The sequence below is a fragment of the Suncus etruscus genome, chromosome 4 (assembly GCF_024139225.1).
Source record: "Suncus etruscus isolate mSunEtr1 chromosome 4, mSunEtr1.pri.cur, whole genome shotgun sequence".
Classification (NCBI taxonomy): domain Eukaryota; kingdom Metazoa; phylum Chordata; class Mammalia; order Eulipotyphla; family Soricidae; genus Suncus; species Suncus etruscus.
In genome coordinates, this window is record NC_064851.1 from 123399543 (window position 1) to 123424874 (window position 25332).

Below are 25332 nucleotides of genomic sequence, written 5' to 3' on the forward strand. Positions count from 1 at the left end.
AATACCGAAACTCAGACTATGGATGGACCTCTCCTGATCCAGAAGTACCTCTGGATTCTTTGTTGGCTTCCAAAGCAATAATTAACTTGCTAGAGGTCATTGTAGAAACATTCACCTTTCCTTTCCCCTCCTACATCAGACTTGTTTCATCATGTTCAGGCCCTTGTCTTGCTCAGAAGGCTTTCCACCACTGGCTTTAGGAAGGAGAGGAAATGGTGGCTGAGCAAGGATCTGACTCCTTTTATGCTTTGCCTTTCGTTGGGACAGAGAAGATGTTTTGAGTTCTCTTAGAGGACTATTGAGGTTACTTTAAAAAGTCTCTCCTGTGAGACATTTGTTGTTGTTGTTGTTGTTGTTGTTACTGCTATTTGAAGCAAAATCAAGATTTAGGGAATATAGAAGGGGATGGGGCACCACACAGGAAAGAACATGGGCTTTTCCAATTGAAGAGAGCCAAGGGTACACACCCCAGTTTGATAAGCAGGTGACCCTAGAATGGGTATGTGTACCACTTGGCTTTAGGTTTTATGTGTTTTCCTTTCTCTCCAATCTAGCTCCCCTTGGTGCTTTCTCTATAGAGAAAAGCTGTTGCTTAGAGTATTCTCAAGGAACTTGTTACTTTCCTATAAGTTTTTGGGCCACCCCAGCAGTACTCTGGGCTTAGTTACTCTTGGCTCCTGAACCTGGATGAAACTGTACAAGGCAAGCACTCTACCCGCTGCTATATCCCTGGCCCCTCTCTCCAAGTTTTAAGTAAAATAGGTTTGTTTAGAGAAATGTTAGGAGAGGAGAGACAAGACAAGACCATGTTGCAGGTCGTGATGGGGTGATGAGGCAAAAGAGAAAGCATCTCCTCTCATGTCTATTACAGCCTTTTGTTCTCATCGAAGCAGCTTTTTTTTTTTCTGTCTTCTCTGTTATTTTTTGAGGGGTAATGGGCTGGAGGGGGTCGTTCCTTACAGTTACTTCTGACTCTGCACTCAGTAATTACTCCAGGGCAGGAGTTGAATCTGGGTCAGCTTCATGCAAGACAAGCACCCTATTGGGTGTACTATCATTCTGCCCCTCAGTCTTCTCCAGACCTGCATTGTTGACCTTTGTTTCTACAATTCCAAGTGGTTCCAGCTTTTGTATTTTGGAGCTGATATCAAAGTAACTTATTTATTAAAAAAACTTTCTGTTTGGTTTTTGGGACATACCCAGCAGTGGTCAGGGCTTACATCTGGCTCTGCTCAGAAGTCTCTCCTGGTGGGGTTCCAAGGCCTTTATGGGGTTCCTGGGATTGAGCTTCATACAAGGCAAATACTCTACCCATTGTTTACTTCCCAAACAGCTCACTACTAGCTCCCCTACATACTATATTCCCCCCACCATCTTGTTTCATATTCTGCCCCCAACCCCGGGAGATTTTAAGGGCTCAAAGCTTCACCTTCTGAAACTACTTTCTGATGACAGAAGAACAGAGGCCTACCTGTGTAAAGGAGTGAAATCTCATGCTAACTCAGTTTTAACAGGGCTCAGGCTGTGACTAAACCTATGTATCTTTCTATCTCTCTCTCTATATACATATGCATATATTATACACACACTTATATGTTACTCCTAAAATGATCAAAATAACAGTGGCACCTAATTCTTATTATATCAAAATAACTACTCCAACTTGCAGGGCCAGAACAATAGCACAGCAGTAGGGTGTTTGCCTGGTATGCGGCCTACCTGGAACGAACCTTGGTTTGATTTCTGGCATCCTATATGGTCCCCTGAGCCTGTCAGGAGCAATTTCTGAGTGCTGAGCCAGAAGTAACCCCTGAATGCTGCTGGGTGTGACCCCAAAACCAATAAAAAAAATTGTGAGGGCTGAGAGATGGCTCAAAGGGTCAGAACACAAACCATGTATGCAAGAGCCCCTGGTATACCATCCCTAGTATGACATAATCCCCTAGATTCCATGTGGTCCTTTGAGCATCACTGGTAATGGGGCCTGAGAACTAACTGAGTGTTGTCTCCACAAAATAGTTGTAATGTTATCTTTTTTTTTGGAGGGGTCACACTCAGTGGCGCTCAGTGGTTACTCCTGGCTTTATGCTCAGAAATCACTCCTGGCAGGCTTGGGGGACCATATGGAATGCTGGGATTTGAACCGCCATCCTTCTGCATGCAAGGCAAAGGCCTTGCCTCCATGCTATCTCTCTGGCCCCTGTAATATCTTATTTAAAAAAAAAATCATCATAAATTAGTATATGTACAAATATTTAAAAAAAGAGTGATTGCTGTCTTTGCATATAAGTATGAAATCCTGTATCTTGTAAAAAATGAAGAGGAGATCTTTCTAGAAGGGTACCAGAGTCCTTGGGGGAGGAGGGTGGAAACACTAACAATGAGTGTGGTGTTGGAATTATATGCATGAAAAACCATGAGTAACAGCATTGTAAACCACAGAAAACTCACAGTAAAAGTAAAATGAAAAAACAAGAAGAAGTTTTCTTTTTTTTTAGTGCACACATTCTAGAAATTACTTTTCCATCTTTTCCTATTAACTACTGGCAGACATTAGTCATAAAGATATTAATATGTATTTATTTTTCTCATTTTCCATATAGCACTTAGTTGATTTCCTACCTCTCTCTTTAGATGTTTGATTTTCCCTAGAAGAACTAGCCATTTCTTACTATAAGAATTCCAAAAAATATATATATTATCTCTGGAAAATACTAGAAATACTGTTTCCCCAATCATTTTTTAAATATGATGAAGATACTGTAGCAAAAGGGGAGATAGAAAGTTCTACTTTCTGTTTCCATTCCTTTCACTCAGATTCTTCAAATCATTAATGGTCATGAGATGGGGTCAGTGCTGAAAGAGGATCCTTGACCGAGCTTGGTAAGACTGAGTGAGATACTTGAGAGCCTTTTTATGGCGACTTATTAAAAATGTTGTAGTTATGGACCCCAATTTGGTAGGATTTCCCTAAAAAAATTTTGGACCACACCCTGTGGTGCTCAGGTCTTACTTCTGACTCTGTGATCAGATATTCATACCTGGAGGGCTGGGATACCACATAGGGTGCTGGAATCAAACCTTAATTGGTCATGTACAAGGCAAGTATCCTACCTGCTGTGCTACTGCTCCAGCCCAACATTCTCAACTTTTTTTTTTTTTTGGTTTTTGGTTTTTGGGTCACACCCGGCAGTGCTCAGGGGTTACTCCTGGCTGTCTGCTCAGAAATAGCTCCTGGCAGGCACGGGGGACCATATGGGACACCGGGATTCGAACCAACCACCTTTGGTCCTGGATCAGCTGCTTGCAAGGCAAACGCCGCTGTGCTATCTCTCTGGGCCAACATTCTCAACTTTTAAAATTCCATTATTATTAAGTTAGGAAGGTTAACTAGTGACAATGGTTTATGCTTGGGTGTGAAAAAAGAAACTGTAGGACATATTTAAATAGAAATGTAGGAGATTTTAAGAATACAGTGATTGGGACTGGAGCTATAGCACAGTAGCTAGGGCATTTACCTTTCATGCAGCTAGCCCAGGTTCAATACAGGACATCCCAAATGGTACCCTGAGCCTGCCAGACAGGAGTGATTTCTGAGCGCAGAGCTAGAAGTAAGCCCAGAGTGCTGCCAGGTGTGGCCCCAAAACAACCATAACAACAACCAAAGAATAGTGATAACATCATTTTCTGGATTGTTGCTCTCATTTGGGAGTTATAACTGTTGATGCTTCTTCAAGTAGTTATTGTGATTCGGTTTGAAATTCCAAAAAGCTGTACATTTGAGTTTTATCAATAGCACTCTGTGAATGAAAAATTATTTATTGACTGTTGATTTTGTTGAGGAGTAGACAGTTACTAAAACCAAGTATTATCCATTTGAAAACTTACTTTTGCCCAGTAGTACTAAGTGAATTGTTTCTTTTATTTATTTATTTTTTTAGTGAATTGTTTCTAAAAATCTTTTTCTTCCCTTTCACCTTTCTTTTGCTTTTTAGACATGAAGATCAACCGAAGCCTTTTGTGTTGCATAATTGCTTGAGGAACTCAGATGATGAAGTAAGATTCCTACAAACATGTTCTCAGGTTCTGGTGTTTTGTCTCGTCCCCTCAAAGGATGTCCAGTCCCTCACCTTACGTATAATGCTTGCAGAAATACTCACAAGAAAAGGTAGACTTTTATAAGTAATTGATATTACTAATGTCATAATAATTGTGTAGACTAATATACTAATTTGATAACATCTGGTATGATATCTATGCAGACCTTGAATACTCTAATCCACATAGAAATAAAAATATTTTTAAAATTTCAGGTTTAGCTGTCACTGAAAGAAAGTATCATTTGGTCATACAAAATCAGAACATTGTTATATTGCATAACCAAATGCATAGTTTATTTTTTTATTTTGACTCTAGATAACCAGACTTTAAGCTTTGTACAAGGTAAAATCTACTTATGATTGCTCTTGAATTCCTCATGACAGTAATAATATGCATTAATGAAAGGATATCTATATTCAAACTCCAAGATGTACTTAAAATTATTTTGCTTTAAAGTTTGTTGATGATACTTATTCTTGGGGTAAATGAAATAAAGAACTATAACATAATATAACATGATTATTAGGAAAAATCTAGGGAAGAATGTTTAATTAGGATGAGCAAAATGGAAGAAAAGATGGTGTAAGAGAATTTCCTATCTCGGAATCTAGAACAGGTAATATTGCAGTTGATAGACACTAGTTGAATTTCTCATTTAATATCTTCGGATTCACCCTTTTCCCCTCACAGGTGGCAGTTTTTAGGACTTACTCTTGGCTCTGTACTCAGTGATCACTTCTGGTGAAATTTGAGACCATATGTGGTGTCAGGGATAAAATCCCTGACCAAGTGCAAGCACTACCCATTGTGTTATCTCTCTAGACAGGATTAACTAATTTTTTGTCTATTTGTTATTATATCCAACTACAGAGAAAAATGAAACTTTTAAACTAAAAGCTAAAATGAATTTGTAACAATGTGAGTTGACTTTTAAAATAATCTCTTTCTTGTGGTCTGTTCTCACTAGTTGAAATGATGTTAACCATTTATTTATTTATTTATTTATTTATTTATTTATTTATTTATTTATTTATTTATTTATTTATTTATTTATTTTTACCGGAACGCCCAGCGGGACCCTCTCCTGACTCGAAGGGGGGAGGCGGGGGCCACAGTGATGTTGACCTTTTGAACCTTAGGAAAAAAGAATATGCTGAATCTAAAAAAATACAAAAGAGGACATGGGAGAGATACTACAGTGGATAGAGCACTTGCCTAGGATGCAACCAGCCCAGTTCGATCCCGGGCATCCCATATGGTCCCCCCAAGCACCTTTGGGAGCAATTATTGAGTATAGAGTCAGGAGTAACCCCTGAGCATTGCCAGGTGTGACAACCCCCCCCCCAAAAAAAAAAGACAAAAGAAAACATTTTTTGTGCTTAACTCCAATTCTTTCAGTATGTCTTTGCATTTGTTTCATTTATTATAGCTATAATTGCCAGAGGGGTAGACTGGATGTGGATATGTGTGTGTATGAAAGATGCACACCTTTTTGAATATTTGTAACCCTCTTTGGGTGGTTTTGAGAAATATTTTCACAAATACGTCAGTTTTAATTATATAATGTAAAAATAATTTCTTTACTGATGACTGCTTCTCAGTGGTGATTTCTTCTTCCCACAGTCATGAAACCTATAGTGGAGTTACTTAGTAATCCAGATTACATTAACCAGATGCTGCTTACGCAGTTGGAGCGCAGAGAACAGATGAATGAACATCACAAAAGAGCCTATACCTATGCTCCTTCTTATGAAGAATTCATCAAGCTGATCAATAGCAGTTCTGATGTTGAGTTCTTGAAGCAACTAAGGTACTTGGTCTTGAATTATAACATGGTAATAGTTGCTAATTATCATCTCCTGCTAAGTTAAGTGAAAAAAAATTATGGTTGTCAGGGAAACAAAAATGAGACAGGAATGGTAATGTCCTGTGACAATTATTTTTAAAAGTATATAGTACCAATTCTTGTATTGGGTTTGATTTTCTTAGAAAAATCAAGAGAGCTAGGTTTGAGAACAAAGGATTGTTGATTAATTGCTTTAAGAAAATTCATTTTAAAAAATGCCCTGTGTCTCTTTCGTAAGAGCAGGTTCAGTTTTCCTTTTACTTGAGATATTTTTGGTCAGGGCATGTGTTTCTCTTCCTTCTTTCATTCTTTCTTCTCTCCTTCTCCTTCCCTTTTTCTCTCTCTCTATCCCTTCCTTTCTTTTTTTCCCTCTCTTTCTTTTGTACCTGGAAGTACTCAGGGTGCCAGGATCAAAAGGGGGTATATGCCTTTTGCAAGGCAAGTGTCTTAACCCTTGTATGCATTTCTCTTTGTTCTTATTTTTATTTTGACAGTGCAGTTATAGTATGATTAGTAGTATTTTCAATTTATTTTGTAGGTTTCTGTTTTCTTGATACTTGTCTGCTTTATTGACCCTGAGTGATAATTCCTTGGGAAGAAAGAAATCTATGATATGCAAGTTGTGGTCTTTTTAATAGTTTTTGTATGTTCAAAGGCTGCATCATCATCACTAATTCCACAGCACTTTGATTGCCCTCTAACGAAACCTGGTACTTCAGTGGTCACTGTTCCTTTCCTCCCCCCAGCCATTGGTAACTGCTATTTTGTTTTCTGTGTCTGTGATTTGACTATTCTGGACATTTCATATGCATGGAGTCATGCACTCTGGCTTTTTGCATCAAACTGTTTTTACTCAGCATACTTTTAAGGTTCATCCTTGCTGCAGTACACAAAAATACTTCTTTTTTTGGACTGAATACATAATATTCCATTGGATGTCCAAGGCATATTTTGTTAAAACATTGATTTATGGATAGTCGTTTTTTTTTTTTTTACCCTTTCAAGAGTGTTTTTTTAGTAGTCCTTGACCTTCTTCAATGGCCTAATCAGTGGCTGTTGTTGAAAGTAAAAGCACTGCTGGTTTTCCTTTTTCTTTCGTTGTTTATTGGTGTGGGCCACACCCTATGGTGCTTAGGGTTTTCTTCTGGCTCTGAGCTCAGGGATCACTCCTGTGGACTCAGACTTTGGTTGGCCACGTGCAGGACAAATACCTACCTGCTGTATTATATTGTTCTGGCCTTATAGTATAGTTTTCTAATCTCTTCTTATCACCTTTATATATGTGCTGACAAGAAGTTACTCAGTCACCATGAGAGATGCTCCTTCTGGGTATTATTTTGGTTCCTCTTCTTGGATGTCTTTCTTATATTTTCCTTGCTGTTTGGCTTTATTTTTCCAATAGTAGGTGCAATGGAGAAGTATAGAGGTACTTTGGTGTGTAGCTATTTGGATGCTTAAAATGCCTCGTCCATTCAGATCAATAGGACTTTATTTTGAGTTATCATTAAGTTGGTCTAACAACTAGAATGATCAGTTCTTTTGACTTGTATTCCTTTGTAAGATTTCAGTTGATTGTGTAACTCTTAGGACATAGGTGCTAACTCCCTCTGAAAAGATAATAAAAATACTTTGATTTGCTTTTGGAATACTCAATTATTAATCCTGCACCATCCCCTTGAATATCAGACTAGTTCTTTGGACTGTATTGTATGATTAAATTTTGGCAGTTTTGTTTGATGTTACATAGTTTATCCATGGGGAAGTTGTCCCTGTTTGTTATTTCTTGGGAACATATTGCTTTATGTTCCTCTTTTTGTAAAACTGCAGTGGTAGAGATTAGGCTCTTTTCTCAGAAAAGCAGGTGATGCTTCATAAATTGTTTTATTACATATCTTCTTATTCTTTATTTGATAGGAAAAATATCACTCATCATTCAACAGGATTTCTTACTATTGTTTAGTTTTTGGAACGTAAACATCATTACAAAGTTTTAAAGCTGTCCAAAACTGGCCTGGATCCGGGTTGGAGTCTGGGGTTGGAGATGCCAAGCCCGGGAAGGTCAAAGCATTTCATAGGTTTATACAGTTTGAATCATCCAGTGATTTTTTACAGAAAAGGTGCAATTTTCTGTTTGTTCAGCCCCTTCATGACATCGTTTACCCCAAACTCCTAGACTGATGGCATGCAGAGATATAGGTTGAACCCTTCAGGTGGTCGCCTAATCAACAGGGTGGAGAACCTGTCTGCTCAGCCCCTTCATGATATCATTTTATCCCAACTCCCAGACTGATGGTATGCAGAAATGCATGTTAAACTCTTCAGGCGGTCCCTCAATTCACAGGGTGGAGGACACATTAGGACACATTCTCCTGACAGTGTAGTAACTGAAGCAATTAGGGGAAGGGAGCCTTGTTCATTATATCAAGCAAGCCAGGGACAGAATCGAGAATAGCATTAAACTAGATTTTACCCTTATTCTATTCCTATGTGTTATCCTATCTATATATACCTATGTGTTATTCCTTTTTAGTGACTGTGTGCAATTATTCCTCCCTAATTTTCAAGGGCCATCTGTCCTCTGTGGAACACCTGGAGGGTCGAAATGTAAGATGATTAGTTGGTTTCCCCTCCCTACAAGGTGGCTGGTGGAAAATAAGATGTCCTTGCATTCCTTGGAATGTCCTTTGTGATTTACAGCCTGATCTCAGGAATCAGCTATCTCCTTGGGCCTAGTCTTTCTTCAAAAGTTACACACTGAAATCTAAAGTTAAAAGGCTACACCCCAAAATCAAAAGTCACCTCTTTTCCAGACTCAACAAAAGTTGTTCATAATATAGTTGTTTAGGCATTCAAAGTTCTAACACCAAATCCACCACCAGTGTGACCTTCCCGCCATCAGTGTTCCCAGTTTCCTACCCGACTTCAAAGCCTGCTTTCTTAGCAGGCACAAAATAATTTTCTTTATGCTGCTATTACAACAGATGTCTCAAAGTGGTGTTACTAAAATCATTGTTTGAGGAATTATTGAGCTGTTAGATACTAGTTGAGCCATCTGCATTATTGTTTTTATTCGCTGGACTTCTATCCAACTTTTCCATCTAATTTGTTGTGCTCTTACTAGGCTGTCAGTATATGAAATTTGGAAAAGTCTAGGAGCTGTGGAACAGGGATGATTTAGCAGCTTGGCATTTCTTTGAGATAAGATGTGGAGCTGGGCCCTTGATTTGCCTAAGGAAATCCAGTGTGGCTGGAGCGTTCGACCTTCTGGCATGGCTGGAACTCAGCCCACCTCCATCTCAGAAGGTTCCTGAGATCTTAGCCCAGAGGCTGGGCCTACCTGGGTCAACTAATTTTGGCATCTCTCACTGCTTACTATTTTTGACAGGTAAAATTGCTTCTTATCAACTTTCTGTCTAAAACTGACATAGATGAAGCTTATCAGCCAGCCAGCACTAATTGAGTTGCCTTCTTCAATCATAGTCTGAACTCCTCTGTTGTTTTTCTGGTCTAGTTCAAGTACTCTGGTGTCAGACTTGATTAGTCTTTTCACTCACTATCTTCAGTTTTCTCCTGATAAAGTTTTGGTATGGGATGCTTAAGTCAGTGAGTGCATTTTATCTTAGCTGAGAAAACTGCCCACTCATATTTCATACACATTTGGGAGACAAGTGTATTTATTTTCTGAAAGACATAGTCACTTAATTCTGTTTGACTAAGATACATTAAAAGCAAACAAATGGAGGAAAAAAGCCCAGATCATTAAAGGTGATACTTGTAGTTTTGTTGAAGTTTTTTAGTAAGATGATAGGATTAGCAGTGCTTCCTTCAAATATACTGTTATTACATATCTGAGCTTAAAAACAAAAGAATTATAATGGGAAATTCCATTATTCATTGTGGCAAATTCTTCATGGAATTTCAAGGTTAATTTTAAAATTGCCAGGATCCTTTAGGAAAAGAGGCTGATTATCAGCTTCTGTGCTAACCAACCAGAGTCAGAAGTCTGAGTGTCACCTTGATGCAGGAAATTAAAGAATAGCTGAAGAACCTTCACATTGTCTGTGTGGAGACCAGGGGTGGGAGGATGGTCAGAATCAAGGAGGGGGAATCCAAGTGCTCAGAGGGAAGGCATGCCTGTGAGTGAAAGTTCACCAGTGCAGCTGTGCTGGAGAAAAGATACTTCATTTGTTTTCAAGATAAGAGTGAGATCAGCACGCACCCAAAGGGAAATAAACATTTCTTCCCATACAAACCTCTCATAATGGACTATGGCCCAGGAATATATTCAGCGCTGCCTGCAAACAAGATGCTTTGGTTTATTTGTAAAATATTTCTCTAATATGAATTGTTTCTACCTCCAGGAATGTCTTCTTTGGAGGGGGATGGGAATTGGAGCCACATTCAGCAGTGCTTAGGACTTACTCCTGGCTCTGTGTTCAACGATCTCTCCTGACCAAGTTCAGGGGACCTTCTGGGGTTCTGGTGATTGATTCCTGGTGAACTACATATAAGCGCCCTAACCCCTATTCTAGATCTCTGATGTAGAAATTTGTTTATAATTGATATCATGATGTGCACTTGGGCATCAGCATGTTTCCAGGAATTCCCCATGTATTGGAACTCTTGACATTGGAATGTCTTCCACATGCTCTCAACCTGAGCTCTTGTGAGTTCAGACATCTTATAATTTGTTATATTCTTCACAAAGCTTTTTCCCATTGTTTGAAACACATGGTAATTCTGTGGAGAACATTGATTAATGAGGACACCCTATTCTTGTCTATTTGATGAACACAGGGCGTTGTGCCTTCAGCCTTCCTCAGGGATATGTTCAACTTGAGGTTTCTCAGCCTTGGCAAAATGGGCAAGATTTTGCACTTGATGTTTCTTTGTTTAGGAGACTGTTCTCTTGGTTGTAGAATGTTAGCATCCTTAGCCCACAATGCCCACCCTGTTTCTGTAGCACCCCACAGTGTCACAGTGGTGGCACTCAAGGAGTCTCTAGTCATTGTTAAATATCCTTTCTGGACAAAATTGCCCCTGATGAAAAGCCATTGATTTTAACCTCATGAAAATATTGGAGGAGACTTGTATTGGTTAGGATTAGATTCAGCTGAGAATTATAATAAACCCATAAATAATTTTGCTTTACTGAAGTATAGTGCTTTGTTTTCTTACATAAGAGAAAGACAGTTAATTACTGACTTGTGGACTCCATCTTTCAAAGGACTCAGGATTCTTTTTGCCTACTGTCCTGTTACCCTAAAAATGTCTTCTGGTGTCCTTGTGGAAGATGAGTGGATCTAGGATGTAATCCATCACATCCTAATCTGCTTTAATACTAAAGCAGATTAATGGCAAAGAAAGAAAGTGGTAAAGGTCATACACGGATTTTTCTTATATTTTTTGGGGGAGGGCAGACCATATCCAGCTTTGTCCAGGAGACTACTACTGACTGTGTACTCGGGCAATCCGTGGTGCTGAGTATTGAATCTGAGCCTCCGCATGAAAAATGTGCTTTCAGCATTTCAAGCCATTGTTGTGGCTGAGCAATAGATGTTTTTAAAGAAATTTCAGGAAACTGGAGAGAAAGTAAATGAGGTAGGGTGTGTTCCTGGTACAAATTTGCCTGGGTTCAATGCCAGCAACCTATATGGTCCTTTGAGATATGGCAGGAGATAGCCCTGAGTACAGAGCCAGGAACAAGCCCAAGTATGACCAGCTGTAGCTCCCAAACAAAACAAATATCTGGAGGGGCCAAAGAGATAGGAAAGCAGGTATGATGCTTGCCATGCATACCAGGAATGATATCTGAACAGGACCAAAAGTAATCCCTGAGCACTGCCAGTTGGTGAAAAAAAAAAAAAAAAAAAAAAAGCTCTGGAAGCAGCTACATGACATCTGTGTTTAGATTTCATTAACAAGAACAGTTGAGAGTTCAGTTATAATAGATAGTCTAAGTCTCTTATTAGAAAAGAAAGAATGATGACAGAGAAGTCAAAGAGAGACATTTTTGCTATAGTGCCATAGACATAGTTCTGGTGAAGGAGAATAACGCTCTTTTGCACATGGACACTGGAAAACCACCACTTATTGGCCTGGATCTTTTTTCTTTTTTTTTTGCCAGAGGACAAACCATAGTGATGTTCAGGGGTTTCCTGCTTTTGTATTCTGGAATTACACCTGCCAGTGCTCAGGCAATCATATAGGATGCCTGGGATCAAATCCCAGATGAGTAGATAAGGCAGATGCCTTATCCATTGTACTATTGCTCAGTCCCTGGTCTGGATCCTGGATAACATTAAAGAGATAGGAAAATGTTCAAAAAGGAAACTAATATATATATATATATATATATATATATATATATATAAAGTTTTTTGTTTGTTTTTTTGTTTTTGGGTCACACCCAGCAGCGCTCAGGGGTTACTCCTGGCTCTATGCTCAGAAATTGTCCCCGGCAGGCTGGGGGGACCATATGGAATGCCGGGATTTGAACCAACATCCTCCTGCATGCAAGGCAAATGCTCTACCACTGTGCTATCTCTCCGGCCCTGGAAACTAATATCTTTTTTTTTTTTTTGGTTTTTGGGCCACACCTGGTGACGCTCAGGGGTTACTCCTGGCTATGCGCTCAGAAGTCGCTCCTGGCTTGGGGGACCATATGGGAAACCGGGGGATGGAACCGTGGTCCATCCAAGGCTAGCACAGGCAAGGCAGGCACCTTACCTCTAGCGCCACCGCCCGGCCCCGGAAACTAATATTTTTTTTTTTTTTTTTTTTTTTTTGTGGTTTTTGGGTCACACCCGGCAGTGCTCAGGGGTTACTCCTGGCTCCATGCTCAGAAATTGCTCCTGGCAGGCACAGGGGACCATATGGGACACTGGGATTCGAACCGATGACCTCTTGCATGAAAGGCAAACGCTTTACCTCCATGCTATCTCTCCAGCCCCCGGAAACTAATATTTTTAAGCTACCATTCATTTATTGAATATATACCATGCTTCTTTTTTTTTTTTTTTTTTTTTTGGTTTTTGGGCCACACCATGTGATGCTCAGGGGTTACTCCTGGCTATGCGCTCAGAAGTCGCTCCTGGCTTGGGGGACCATATGGGAAACCGGGGGATGGAACCGTGGTCCATCCAAGGCTAGCGCAGGCAAGGCAGGCACCTTACCTCCAGCGCCACCGCCCGGCCCCTACCATGCTTCTTTAATATCATCATTGTCTTTGAGCATTTTACCAACTATGTGGACAAAGTAGTGTTACTTTCATTTGATGAAAAAGTAGAAGACCTTGGGCCTGGAGAGATAGCACAGTGGTAAAGCATTTGCCTTGCATGCAGGAGGATGTTGGTGTGGTTGGTTCGAATCCCGGTGTCCCATATGGTCCCCTGTGCCTGCCAGGGGCTATTTCTGAGCAGACAGCCAGGAGTAACCCCTGAGCACCGCCGGGTGTGACCCAAAAACCAAAAAAAAAAAAAAAAAGTAGACCTTGTGTAGGATGACAAACCTAATAAACACCTGAGCTGTAGGTCCTTTGTAGAAAACAGAAAGCAGCCATGGCACCCAGCCCTGACCTTGTGAGAGTTCCGCTGAGTGTGGAGATAAAGCTTTCCAAATTTTCTTCTAGGAACTAATCCTGTGTGTAGAAAAAAGGACCAGAAGGACTGTCAGCTACTGTTGAGTGATAAACTTCTGGAAAAACAAGTAGTAACAGAAATTCAGAGTAGCCTGTCAATGACAGTTTTATTTACCAACAGTCTCGTCTTGATGAGATTGTTGTCTTGAGTTTGCTTATGTTTGTTTATTTATTTATTGGAGCCCTACCAGGCAGTGCAGATTTGTTTATTTTTTGACTCCTCCATTTTTATGACTTTTAATTTTTATTTTATTTAATTACCATAACATAGAATGCATATTTATAGTAATGTTAACATTTATGGCTTTGACATACATAGTTACCACACTTCGCCACCATCAAGCAAAGGGTTTAATATTAAGCACCTATGTGACTCCTCACTTATTCATTTTACTTTATCTTTTGGAGTGGGGACCAGACTGGGTCTTCTCAGGTTTGCTCCTGGCTCAGGCCTTGGTGATCACACCTTAGGACACTTGGAGCGACCATTCTTTGGGGATCAAAGTGAGTCAGCTATATTGACTCCTCATTTAAAGAGCAAATGAAGTGGAAGAAGAGAGGAAACATTAACAATGAATGAAAAGTTTAAACTTAAAAAGATGCTGAACTGTTTAGCTTGGTGAAGGGAGAGACATTGTTTATATGGTACCTTCTGAGATTGATATTGGTTTGTCTTATCGGTGCCAATTTAAGAGATCATAATTAACATCGAGGAGGGCTATGGAGGGAATTTGTCAAATAGCTTTTCTTTAGGCATTACAAGAATGAGTTTTCATTTCTGAATAAGATTAGGAGCAATTATACATGAGCATACTATATTTAGAATGCTAAATCTCTTGAAATGGCATGCTCTGTGAAGAATTTACATATTTGGATGTTAAGTGTTTTGCACATTGATTCTGAAAATACATTATGAGTCACAAGTAGTAAATAGTATCTTATTGTAGAGGAACATGGAAAAAATTTGAGCAAGCAAACTAATGCATTAGGGTAAAAAGCAATAAACTCACCCAAACTGCTAAGAAAAAAGTTAGTGTGGGTGGACAAGGAGTTAGAACATCAAAGTGTAAAACCAAAAGAAGTCTGGCAGAGTTTTATGAAAAGAATAAATGAATACAAATTTAGTTAAAATTATTAAAATGCAAGATTGTCTGTGAAAAGTATTTAAAAAGATCTCTTATGAAAAATGAAAGTACATTGTCTTCTGTTAGTGGCTGAGAAATAGAAAAATGCATAGATGTGGGTGTTCTAACAGAGAACACAAGTTATTTTCATTTATGAGGAAATGTAAGTATTGGCAACAAGATAAAATTGGGTATAAGAAGGGGAAAATTTTGGTGTAAGGAAGTTTATGATTGTTCTGAAATTAAGGAATTCATTTTGTGCTTATAACTAGACCCACACTGGTTTTAGGGAGAGGTGGGTCTGTTTTATGAATGACAAGTTGGGCCATCTTCAATTTATGTAAAGCACATAATCTGCTTCAGAATTGCACTTGTCTCATTATTAGCTGCTACATCATAAATAATAAATAATAATCATTTATTATTATCTGACCAAGGATCACACAACTAAACATAATTTCTTTGTGAATATGGACCGATTTCTCATGGTTAGGTAGAATATGGAGTAAATTTTGGGATTTGAGGAGACCCAATAAATAGAATACTCCTCTTTTCATTTTGAGTTCTGAATCATTTTAGGGCATGAAATAAAGCAAATGAGAACCAAAATGTCACTGTCTTTCGTGATAGAACCTGAAGAATGTGGCTTATACATTGTGCATTCTCAAATCATGTCTCAGAATGGGACACTTTCCCCAACAGCAATACCAGACCAGAATAAGCCTCCTGCTTACCTTTTTCCCCTCTCCTTGGCTGCAGCAGAGTCCATGTGTTAAAAGAAAACACACCCACTTAGAGGAGAGAGAGAAGTACTGTGCTTCACAAACCTCTCTTTTCCTTCTCTTGTGGCCACATTAAAATTTTTTTCCCTGGAGCTGGCGAGGTGGCGCTTGAGGTAAGGTATCTGCCTTGCAAACACTAGCCAAGGAAAGATCGCCACTGGGGTTCGATCCCCCGGCGTCCCATATGGTCTCCCCCAAGCCAGGGGCAATTTCTGAGCACTTAGCCAGGAGAAACCCCTGAGCATCAAACGGGTGTGGCCTGAAAAACAAACAAAAAAAAAATTTTTTTTTCCTTTCCTAGGAGGTGGAGGGAGGAGTCCAGGTATGAAGCTCCTTATTTTTTATTTTTTTTTTATTTTTTGGTTTTTGGGCCACACCCAGCGGTGCTCAGGGGTTACTCCTGGCTGTCTGCTTAGAAATAGCTCCTGGCAGGCACGGGGGACCCTATGGGACACCGGGATTCGAACCAACCACCTTAGGTCCTGAATCGGCTGCTTGCAAGGCAAACACCGCTGTGCTATCTCTCTGGGCCAGAAGCTCCTTATACATAGAACAAAACATCAGTGGTTAGGGGTGGAATAGGTGGGTAGTGTTCTTTCACTTGAAAAAAAAATTTAGAAGATATTTAGTCCCTATTTAATAGAAAATATTTTAGGGGCCGGAGAAATAGCATGGAGGTAAAGGCGTTTGCCTTTCATGCAGAAGGTCATCGGTTTGAATCCCGGCATCCCATATGGTCCCCGTACCTGCCAGGAGCAATTTCTGAGCATGGAGCCAGGTGTAACCCCTGAGCACTGCTGGGTGTGACCCAAAAACCACACACACACACACACACACACACACACACACACACACACACACACAAAATTTTAGAAGTCATGGGGCTGCTTATGGAATGGTAGTAGAGTGGTCATTTTTTTTTTTTACTTTTAAAAATTGGTTTTATTTTTTTTCCAAAGTATTTTATATATATATATATCTATATATATCTATATATCTATATATATATTGCTTGTTTGTTTTATCTTGATTTATATATATATAAAACCTCTTCACCAGTGCAACATTCCCATCACCAATATCCCAAGTGTCCCTCTTCCACACCCCACACCGGCCTGTACTCTAGACAGGCTTTCTACTTTCCTCATTCAGTCACATTTTGTTATGATAGTTCTCAGTGTAATTATTTCTGTGACTGCATTCAACATTCTCTGTGGTGAGCTTCATGTCGGAAGCTGGACCCTCCAGTTCTTCCAGTCCTCTTCTATTTTGTCTCTGAGAATCATTGCACAAATGTTTTTCATTTTTTTAAAATCCATAGATGAGTGAGACCATTCTGTGTTTATCTCTCTCCCTCTGACTTATTTCACTCAGCATAATAGATTCCATATACATCTATGTATAGGAAAATTTCATGACTTCATCTCTTCTGGCGGCTGCATAACAGCCTAGATGCTCCTCAATAGATGAATGGCTAAAAAAACTATGGTACATATATACAATGGAATATTATGCAGAGTGGTCATTCTTAACAACCAGCTTTTGCAGGAGAGGGCTGTTATTTGTTTGTTTATTTTATTGTACTGTTTTGGGGCCATACATGGTGGTATTTAGGTTTGAGGGTGCTCAGCTCAAAGACCAACAGGACCATACTTGGTGGTGCTGCGGTGATGACCATGTGATTCTGGGTTCAAGCCCTGGGTGTCACAAATGGTGCAAGTACTGATATAAAAATAGGAGAAGACTTTTGTTTGGGGCCTTACCCGGTGGTGCTCAGGGGTTACTCCTTGCTATCCACTCAGGACTGGTTCTTTGAAGCCTTTTAGAAGCTAACACAATAGAGATGGGGTGAGATCATATAGGATACCAGGCAAATGTACTTCTTACTGTGCTATTGCTCCAGCCCTAAGGCCTGTATTTTGTCCTGAGGGAGGATGATATTTGCTGGATATCTCCCCGGAGGACCAGGAAAGCCCATGTTCACCAAGGATAGTAATCTTCAGAATGAATTGAATTGTCTGATTATGTTGAGAATAAAAATGACTACTTATTGCCTGCTTTGCCTGTGGTATAAAATGAAGTGAGTTCTGCAGATTTAGTAACTATCTTCTGATGCTTATGAAGCACAGTTGTGAGGGGGTTTTGGTGTAGATAAAGATAGATTGGTTCTGGGCCCGGAGAGATAGCACAGCAGCGTTTGCCTTGCAAGCCAGGAGTAACCCCTGAGCACCGCCGGGTGTGACCCAAAAACAAAAATACAAACGAACAAACAAGATAGCTTGGTTCTGAATCCTTGGATTTCCTTTGCCTTTTGTCAATACCAAAGCTAAACATGAAGCAAGATGGAAAGAGCAAAAAAGATGGAAAAAGCAAGATGGAATGAAGCAAAGTGGAAAGAGCTAAAGAAGAGGGTAGGAGCCAGTATTTTAACCAGCAGAGAAGAACCTAAGAAGCTTTAGAGAGGAGTGGTGTGGACTGAGGGTTCAAGATTGAACATTTCTACAAAGTAGAGGATAGACTTTTGTGTAAGGAGTTAAAGAAACAGAGCAATGGCGAGAAGTTGCGAAAGAGCCTGGACATTTCTTTTTTACTTTCTTTCTTTTTTTTTTTTTTTTTTTTTGTTTTTTGGGTCACACCCGGCATTGCTCAGGGGTTACTCCTGGCTGTCTGCTCAGAAATAGCTCCTGGCAAGCACGGGGACCATATGGGACACCGGGATTCGAACCAACCACCTTTGGTCCTGGATTGGCTGCTTGCAAGGCAAACGCCGCTGTGCTATCTCTCTGGGCCCCTGAGTATTTCTTGTAGGCTGATTTAGCAGGAGCTTAGAGGGGATGTAGAAAACAGTGAAATTGGAAAGACAACCTGGCATTGACCATGCTTATATGCATTGAAGGATAAATATTAATATATGTTGAATATCGCGGGGCAGGAAAATGTTAACATGAAATTTGGAGTCTGGCAGACTGCTCTGTATTGAAATTTTAGCATGCATTTTTAAAAGGAATGAGACTTTACATATATTATAAATCTACTAAAATTTCAATTTTCTCTGCTATAGTTGGGGATAAGTTAGTACCTTATTATGAGGATTAAATAGATTATGTTGTTTAAAATATTTAACAGGCATCTGCTACCTATTGAAGAAATCTATAGTTGTTAGCTCATATTACTTTGGTTTCACTGAAAAAAATTAACTCTTTGCTTGCAAGGTGTTTATTTTTCTTATCACCTTCAGTTGATGACTTGTTTGTTCCAGAGAATGAATCATTAAGAATATAACAAAGGCCAGACTGTTTAAAATATTATTTGTATCTATTAAATATTACAGATATTAAGTCTTATTCATTTAGCTCACAGTCTTAGTCAGTTGTACTGCCTTTACAAAAATGCTGTAGAACTGATGACTTATACAGTAAAAGTTGATTTCCTGTTTTGGAGACTGGAAAGTTCAAGATCAGAGCTCTAGCGGGCAGTATTTGGGTATTGAAAGGAGATAAAATGATACATATGGTACCCCTTTAGTAAAATATAGCAAACCTCAATGTCTAAATGAAAAAAGAGAAGAAAGAGAGAGAGAAGAACTATATTTGTTACAGAGATAGGCAGGGATGCATGGGAGGAAAACTGGGGATGTTGGTGGGAAATGTTCATTGGTGAAGGGTGTTGGACATTATATGACTGAAACTTAATCATAAACAAACTGGTGACTGTATCTCATTGTGATTCAACTAAAGAATTTATAAATTTAATAAAAGATTAAGGCAGGGAGGAGGGGGTATTTGTAAAACTCCAAAAACCTCATTAATATGTACTGAGTATTTGCCACATATTTAGTGGCAAAGTAAAACATAAGATAGGAATGACTAACATGGTCTGGAGATGGGAAAAGGAAAGAAGTGAAGGAGAGTATTGCTCTGTACCCATTGCCGAGAGCCACAGGAGGAGACGGGAGGTAGGGTGCTAACAAAAGGATGAGGAAAGAAGGATTTTGTTCATGGTCACAGAGAATACAAAAGGTCAAATCATTGGACTTTGAGTCTTATATTTAACGGTAGGGCAGATATTCAAGAAATTAGAAGGATACTTATGTTGGTGCAGAAAGGGAGTCAAGAAAGATTACCATGCAGAAGCGTTAGTTTATTTTAAACCTGAAAAGAGAAAGAGGGTTTGGAGAAAGTTGTTTGTTTTTGGCTCACCCCAGTCTGCATTTGGGGGGGATACTTGAAAATGCTGGGCCTTTGGGTGATAGCACAGAGGTTAGGGCATTTGCCTTGCATGCGGCTAACCCAGGACCACCCTGGTTCTATCCCTAATATCCCATATGGTCCCCTGAGCCCGCCAGGAGTGATTTCTGAGCACAGAGCCAGGAGTAACCCCTGAGAGCTGCTGGATATAGCTCACCCACCACTCACCCCCCCCCCCCCAAATGCTGGGTTCTTATGACATTCCTGCTTGTACTTGGAAGCAAAGCAAAGTTTCAGACCTGTGAAATATCTCCCTGGCCCAAATGTAGTTCAGGATTTTCATGGTTTTGTTCATTTTTTGTTATTTGTGGTGCAGGAGAATCCAGGATTTCACAATACAAGGCAACTGCTCTACTGACAAGTTGTCTCCCACACCCTTGAAGAAAATTTTAATTCATTCACTTTTCTGCCATTTTGTTAAACCAAACCCCCATTTTTGTATGATCCTATGGATTTAACTCAGATTCATAATGCAAGGCATGTGTCTACTACTCAGGTATACCCCAAAATCCAATCTATTTTGCATCAAACACCTGGCACATATATTTACATATCTGCAACCACAAATGCACACACCATTTTATATTTGAACTAGTGTGTCATGTACATTTATTTTATAGGGGGAGTACACCCAGAGTTGCTCAGGAATCACTTTTGGTTCTGTGTTCAAGGATCACTCATGTCAGTGTTCAGGGGACTATATAGGTTGCTGGGGGTTGAACTCAAGTCAGTCACATGCAAGGCAAGTGCCCTACCTATTGTGCTTTCTCTCTAGCCCCTAAATAATTTCTGTCTAGTTTTATAATAATATTGACAGAGAATATTTCATTCATTTTATCTTTCCACAGTGCTTCCTGAAAGTAGAAGCCATTATTGGTATAATTTATCTTGTGTATATGGAACTTAAAATAAAATTATCAAATGCGTATTTAATGAAAACATATTGACCAGGGAGATTACTCTGATCCTTTTCTGTGTAGAAATTACTGAATAAACCTTGTATATGCTTTTTCTTTTTATTAAATGTCTTTATGTTAAGTTCCTGAAATTAAAATTGCTGTGTGAAAAGACATGGCAATACAAAGGAGGAGTTTGAAGACAAGTGCAAAAATTGAGTAAAAACTCTATCTTTTCCATATCTAGATCCTTAAAGCAATTTTATACTTTAACATTATGTGTAGGAATGAAAGCCATTCTGTCAGAAAAGTTTTTTTTTTTATTTTATTTTTGAGACCAATGTGAATTAGTCTTTCACAGTTGTGTTTAAGATACATAGTGACTGGCGCCGGTGAGGTGGCTCTAAATGTAAGGTGTCTGCCTTGCAAGTGCTAGCCAAGGAAGGACTGCGGTTCGATCCCCCCACGTCCCATATGGTCCCCCTAAGCCAGGGGCAATTTCTGAGCGCTTAGCCAGGAGTAACCCCTGAGCATCAAATGGGTGTGGCCGAAAAACCAAAAAAAAAAAATACATAGTGACAATGAATTAGGGCCATTCCCACTACCAGTGTTGACCTTTCTCCACCATAGTTCCCAGCATGCATGCCATACCTCCACCCCTAGTGTCCTGGACTGCTAGTGTAACAGGTCCCTTTTGTGTTTATCTTGTTGTAGTTTGGGTCTCTTGATTCTGTTGTCATTGACTTTGGTTTGAGTATTTAGGTCTGACCATTTTTTATTTACACTCAATGCTCTTGAGACCACTTGGTTCCTGGGTCCCAACCACATTTTTTTTTCCAGAAAAGAGTTTGATCACAAGTGTCTAATCATTCAGAGAACACTGTTTAAATATGATTTAACCTAGCTATATCTTCCCTTATGTGTGGCATCTTCAGGGAACTATCAGTTGAGACGGTATTTGGCCATCAAACAACTTAACCTACAGTATCTTAAACAAGTTAGGGATTTATTTTTCTCATATAAAATATGTCCTGTTATGCTGTTTGGGGACTGTTAGGATAGCCCAGTAATCTTGTTGGAGATCTGAATGCCCTTTCTTTAATTACCTTCTAAAAAAATGTGGTGTCTGGATAAAACCCAGGGCCTCATATATACAAATCATATACTGTATTGCTTAGCTGTATCTCTATTTCCTAAATCACCATCTTATTTTGTGATTTTCATCCTTGTGGCTACAAGATAGATGCTGTACCATCCTCCCCTCACATCCACATTTCCTGTCGGGAAGAGCAAGGGCAGGACTCGTCTGCCTCTTTTAGCAATTTTTTCTAAATTATACTCCCCACCTCAGTGCTTTCTCCATATATATCATGGACAAATCTACATCAAATAACTGCATCTAATTTCCAGACTAACAGTGAGCATTATCAGCAGGTTGTACTGCTTTTCTCAACAGAACTGTGGTTTTATTAGTGCAGATCAAGGGAGCAAGGATGTTGGCAATCATCAGTGAACTGCCATGATCTCTAGGTGACATCCTAACATCACTTCTCCCAATAGCTATTCTTTGAGGTTGTGAGAGAGATAGAGGCACTGATGCTTGGATTACACAAGAGAAGAAATCAAAAGATGTGAACTTGTGAGAAATCCACAAATAGCTTTAACGATAGTGAACTCATGACTCTAATTTGGAAAAGCAAGAATTCTCTTTGAAAAGCAAGAGAACATGTCTCATTTTGTGCTATGAACGTCAGCCAAATTGATCATTAGATGTTAGAATGCTGCAATGTTTGTGTTCAGAGAAAGAGTAAATGTTAGTTTTATTACAGATTCCATAGTCTGTATATTTAAGGGTCATAACACTCAGAACAAATGTAAGATTGGTTGGCACTTTTATTATTCAGATTAAAAAGTAGACAAATTTTTACGAATAAAATGGGGTTTGGATATAACATCAAATGCAATTTGGAAGTTTAGTCTCATGTCATGACACAGAAAAATTCTAGAACAAAAGCCCAAGTGAACTTCTCTCTTGGAGGAACTCAACATTATTTCCAAAGGTTTCATTGGAGAAAACTTAGGGTTTGATATAAAGACATTGTTCTTTAGCCTTTTTATACCTGCAAACCATCACCTTTCTTGCATTTCAGTCCATGGCCCATTAGTTATAGCCAAGTGGTAACATGTGGTTTTCAGTCTTTGTACACCTGCTGGTGGTCTGTGGACCAATGATTGGAGGCCAGTACTGGAGCAGAGGCTTCTCATTCATGGCAGTGGCCTTCCTTTATTGAATGAGCCTGGTACTGGGATGAGGAACCTCTTCAGAAATGGTGAATCAGTGTCATTTTCCATCAGAGATGAAAAGCCTATTGGTTCCCATCAACCAGTTTACTGATTATACATGTGTGAAACCTCATTTAAATAGGGTTTCAGTACATGAATTTTTATAGAACAATACCTAATAATCAACCATTAAGTAATATTTAGAAACCAGCCTATAAAGCTCATCTGAATGCACTCAATTTAGCAGCACTGAGATTGTTTTGAACACTTGTAAGTGAAATATTTATTTCTGTACTCATAGATGTTCTCAGTCACATTTATACTGCTCCATGACATTGGATTGCAGTTGTCTCTGTGCATTATAATTCCCTGGGAAGCTGGAGCATTAGTAATGCCAGTGTCCCATCATAGATGCCCAATTCCTTTCATGCTGAAAGGTTTTTTTTTGGGGGGGGGGGGGCACAACCAGTGGTGTTCAGGGGTTACTCCTGACTCTGTGCTCAGAAATCACTCCTGGCAGTCTTGGGGGACTATTGGAATGTCAGGGATTGAACCCAAGTGGGCTCTGTGTAAGGCAAACACCCTAGCTGCTGTGCTATTGCTCTGGTCCCATGAGGAAAGGTTTTCTAAGTGAGAAGTATTGAGGAAAATCCTTAAAGATTCTAGCTTTAAGAAGTACTCACAGGGCCAGAAAGATAATACAATAGGTAGAGCTTTTGTTTTACATGTGGTTAACCCTGGTTCAATCCCTGATAATCCCATATATTTCCCCTGAACCCACTAGATGTGATTTCTGAGTACAGAGCCAGAAATAACTCCTGAGCACCATCAGGTGTGGTCCAAGAAAACCAAACAGAAAAAGGAAGAACCTCATATAAAACCTCCCCTACAATTTTCTCTCTTAAGGGGAATATTTCTTTTTTACCATCACTGTGGTTCCCAAGAAACATGAGAGTGACTCTGAAGCACTGGTATATAGCTTGTGTGATTACATTTTTTTGTTTCTGTACCCCATGTGACCTAATTATACCATGCAATTTTAGGAGCTAAAAGCAATCACTTCTGGTTATTGGTGGTAGGAGAGGAAGGTAGAGGTGAGCAGAGGGTGGAAGAGGGAAGAGTTGAGAAAAATCTCCAAGTTTTTATCTTCAATGAGGGTTCAGGATGCCTGTGGCATTGCTAATGGCCTGAAGGAAATAAGTTCCTGATTCCTGCCTTAGAGTCTCCATGTGATTTGCATATAGCCCAGTGCTCAATCTGTTATCAAAGGGACCTAATTGCAGCTGAATAGATTTTACCACTCTTGTGTTATATTGTTTAGTATGGTCTAATCTTTATGTGTCTCTGAAAATCATCTCTTCCTCCCATTCACTCTTTTTTTTTGCTCTTTTTTTTTTTTTTTTTTAATAATCAGGTATCAAATTGTAGTGGAAATAATCCAAGCAACGGCAATTAGCAGCTTCCCCCAGATGAAGAGGCACAAGGGTAAGAACCAGCTTGTTTTATATTTATTTTTATGTTTACCATTCTTCTCTTTTCTGTCAGAATTTTGAAAGTAGGAACATTCAGGCCTGGAGAGATAGCACAGCAGCGTTTGCCTTGCAAGCAGCCGATCCAGGACCAAAGGTGATTGGTTCGAATCCCGGTGTCCCATATGGTCCCCCGTGCCTGCCAGGAGCTATTTCTGAGCAGACAGCCAGGAGTAACCCCTGAGCACCGCCGGGTGTGGCCCAAAAACCAAAAAAAAAAAAAAAAAAAAGTAGGAACATTCTTCTGCTGGACATTGGAATATTTCAAAATTATGAAAAATGTAGTATGACAGCATTAAAGAAAAAAAGTTATTTCATTTGATGAAAAGCTTCTTGGGAATACAAGACAGAATGTACATTTCTGTTACCTTTTAAACTTTATTCATCTATAGTCATAATTTTTTAAAATTAAAGTCATTGGTAATATTGGGATATATTATACTTTTGTTTTTAAACCATGATTTTCTCATTTTTATCACTAAAATGTAATCCCTAATGCTATCACACCTTTATCTTAAAACATAATTTTTATTTGGCATATAATTGACATTATTTTTATTTCAGGTAAAGTAGCCACAATAACTAGATATTTATAGCCTTTTCTAAATGTTCCCCACAAGTGATTATCACCATCTTTTCTTAGCAACCTCCAAATTTCCAGTGATATCATACTGTTTATAGTCTTTGTGCTGGATAATTTGTAACTGGAAGTTTATACTTTAAAATTTTTATATTTTTATTATATATATTATAATATATAATATACAGATATTACATATGTAATATGTAATATATATTGTATTTTAAATTTATTTCAGGAGAGAGTTTGGACCATATTTGACAGTAATTGGGGGCTACTCTTGGCTCTGTGCTCAGGGATCATTC

At 39.2% G+C, this 25332-nt stretch overlaps 1 protein-coding gene across 1 annotated transcript in view; it reads left to right on the forward strand.

The window, feature by feature from the left end:
- The window catches only part of SNX25 (sorting nexin 25), a 149446-nt gene that overhangs the window by 43064 nt on the left and 81050 nt on the right, over window positions 1-25332 (forward strand). Inside the window, 3 exon segments of the mRNA XM_049772429.1 lie at window positions 3996-4168; window positions 5725-5911; window positions 24333-24403. Coding sequence (XP_049628386.1) covers window positions 3996-4168; window positions 5725-5911; window positions 24333-24403 — 431 coding nt within the window.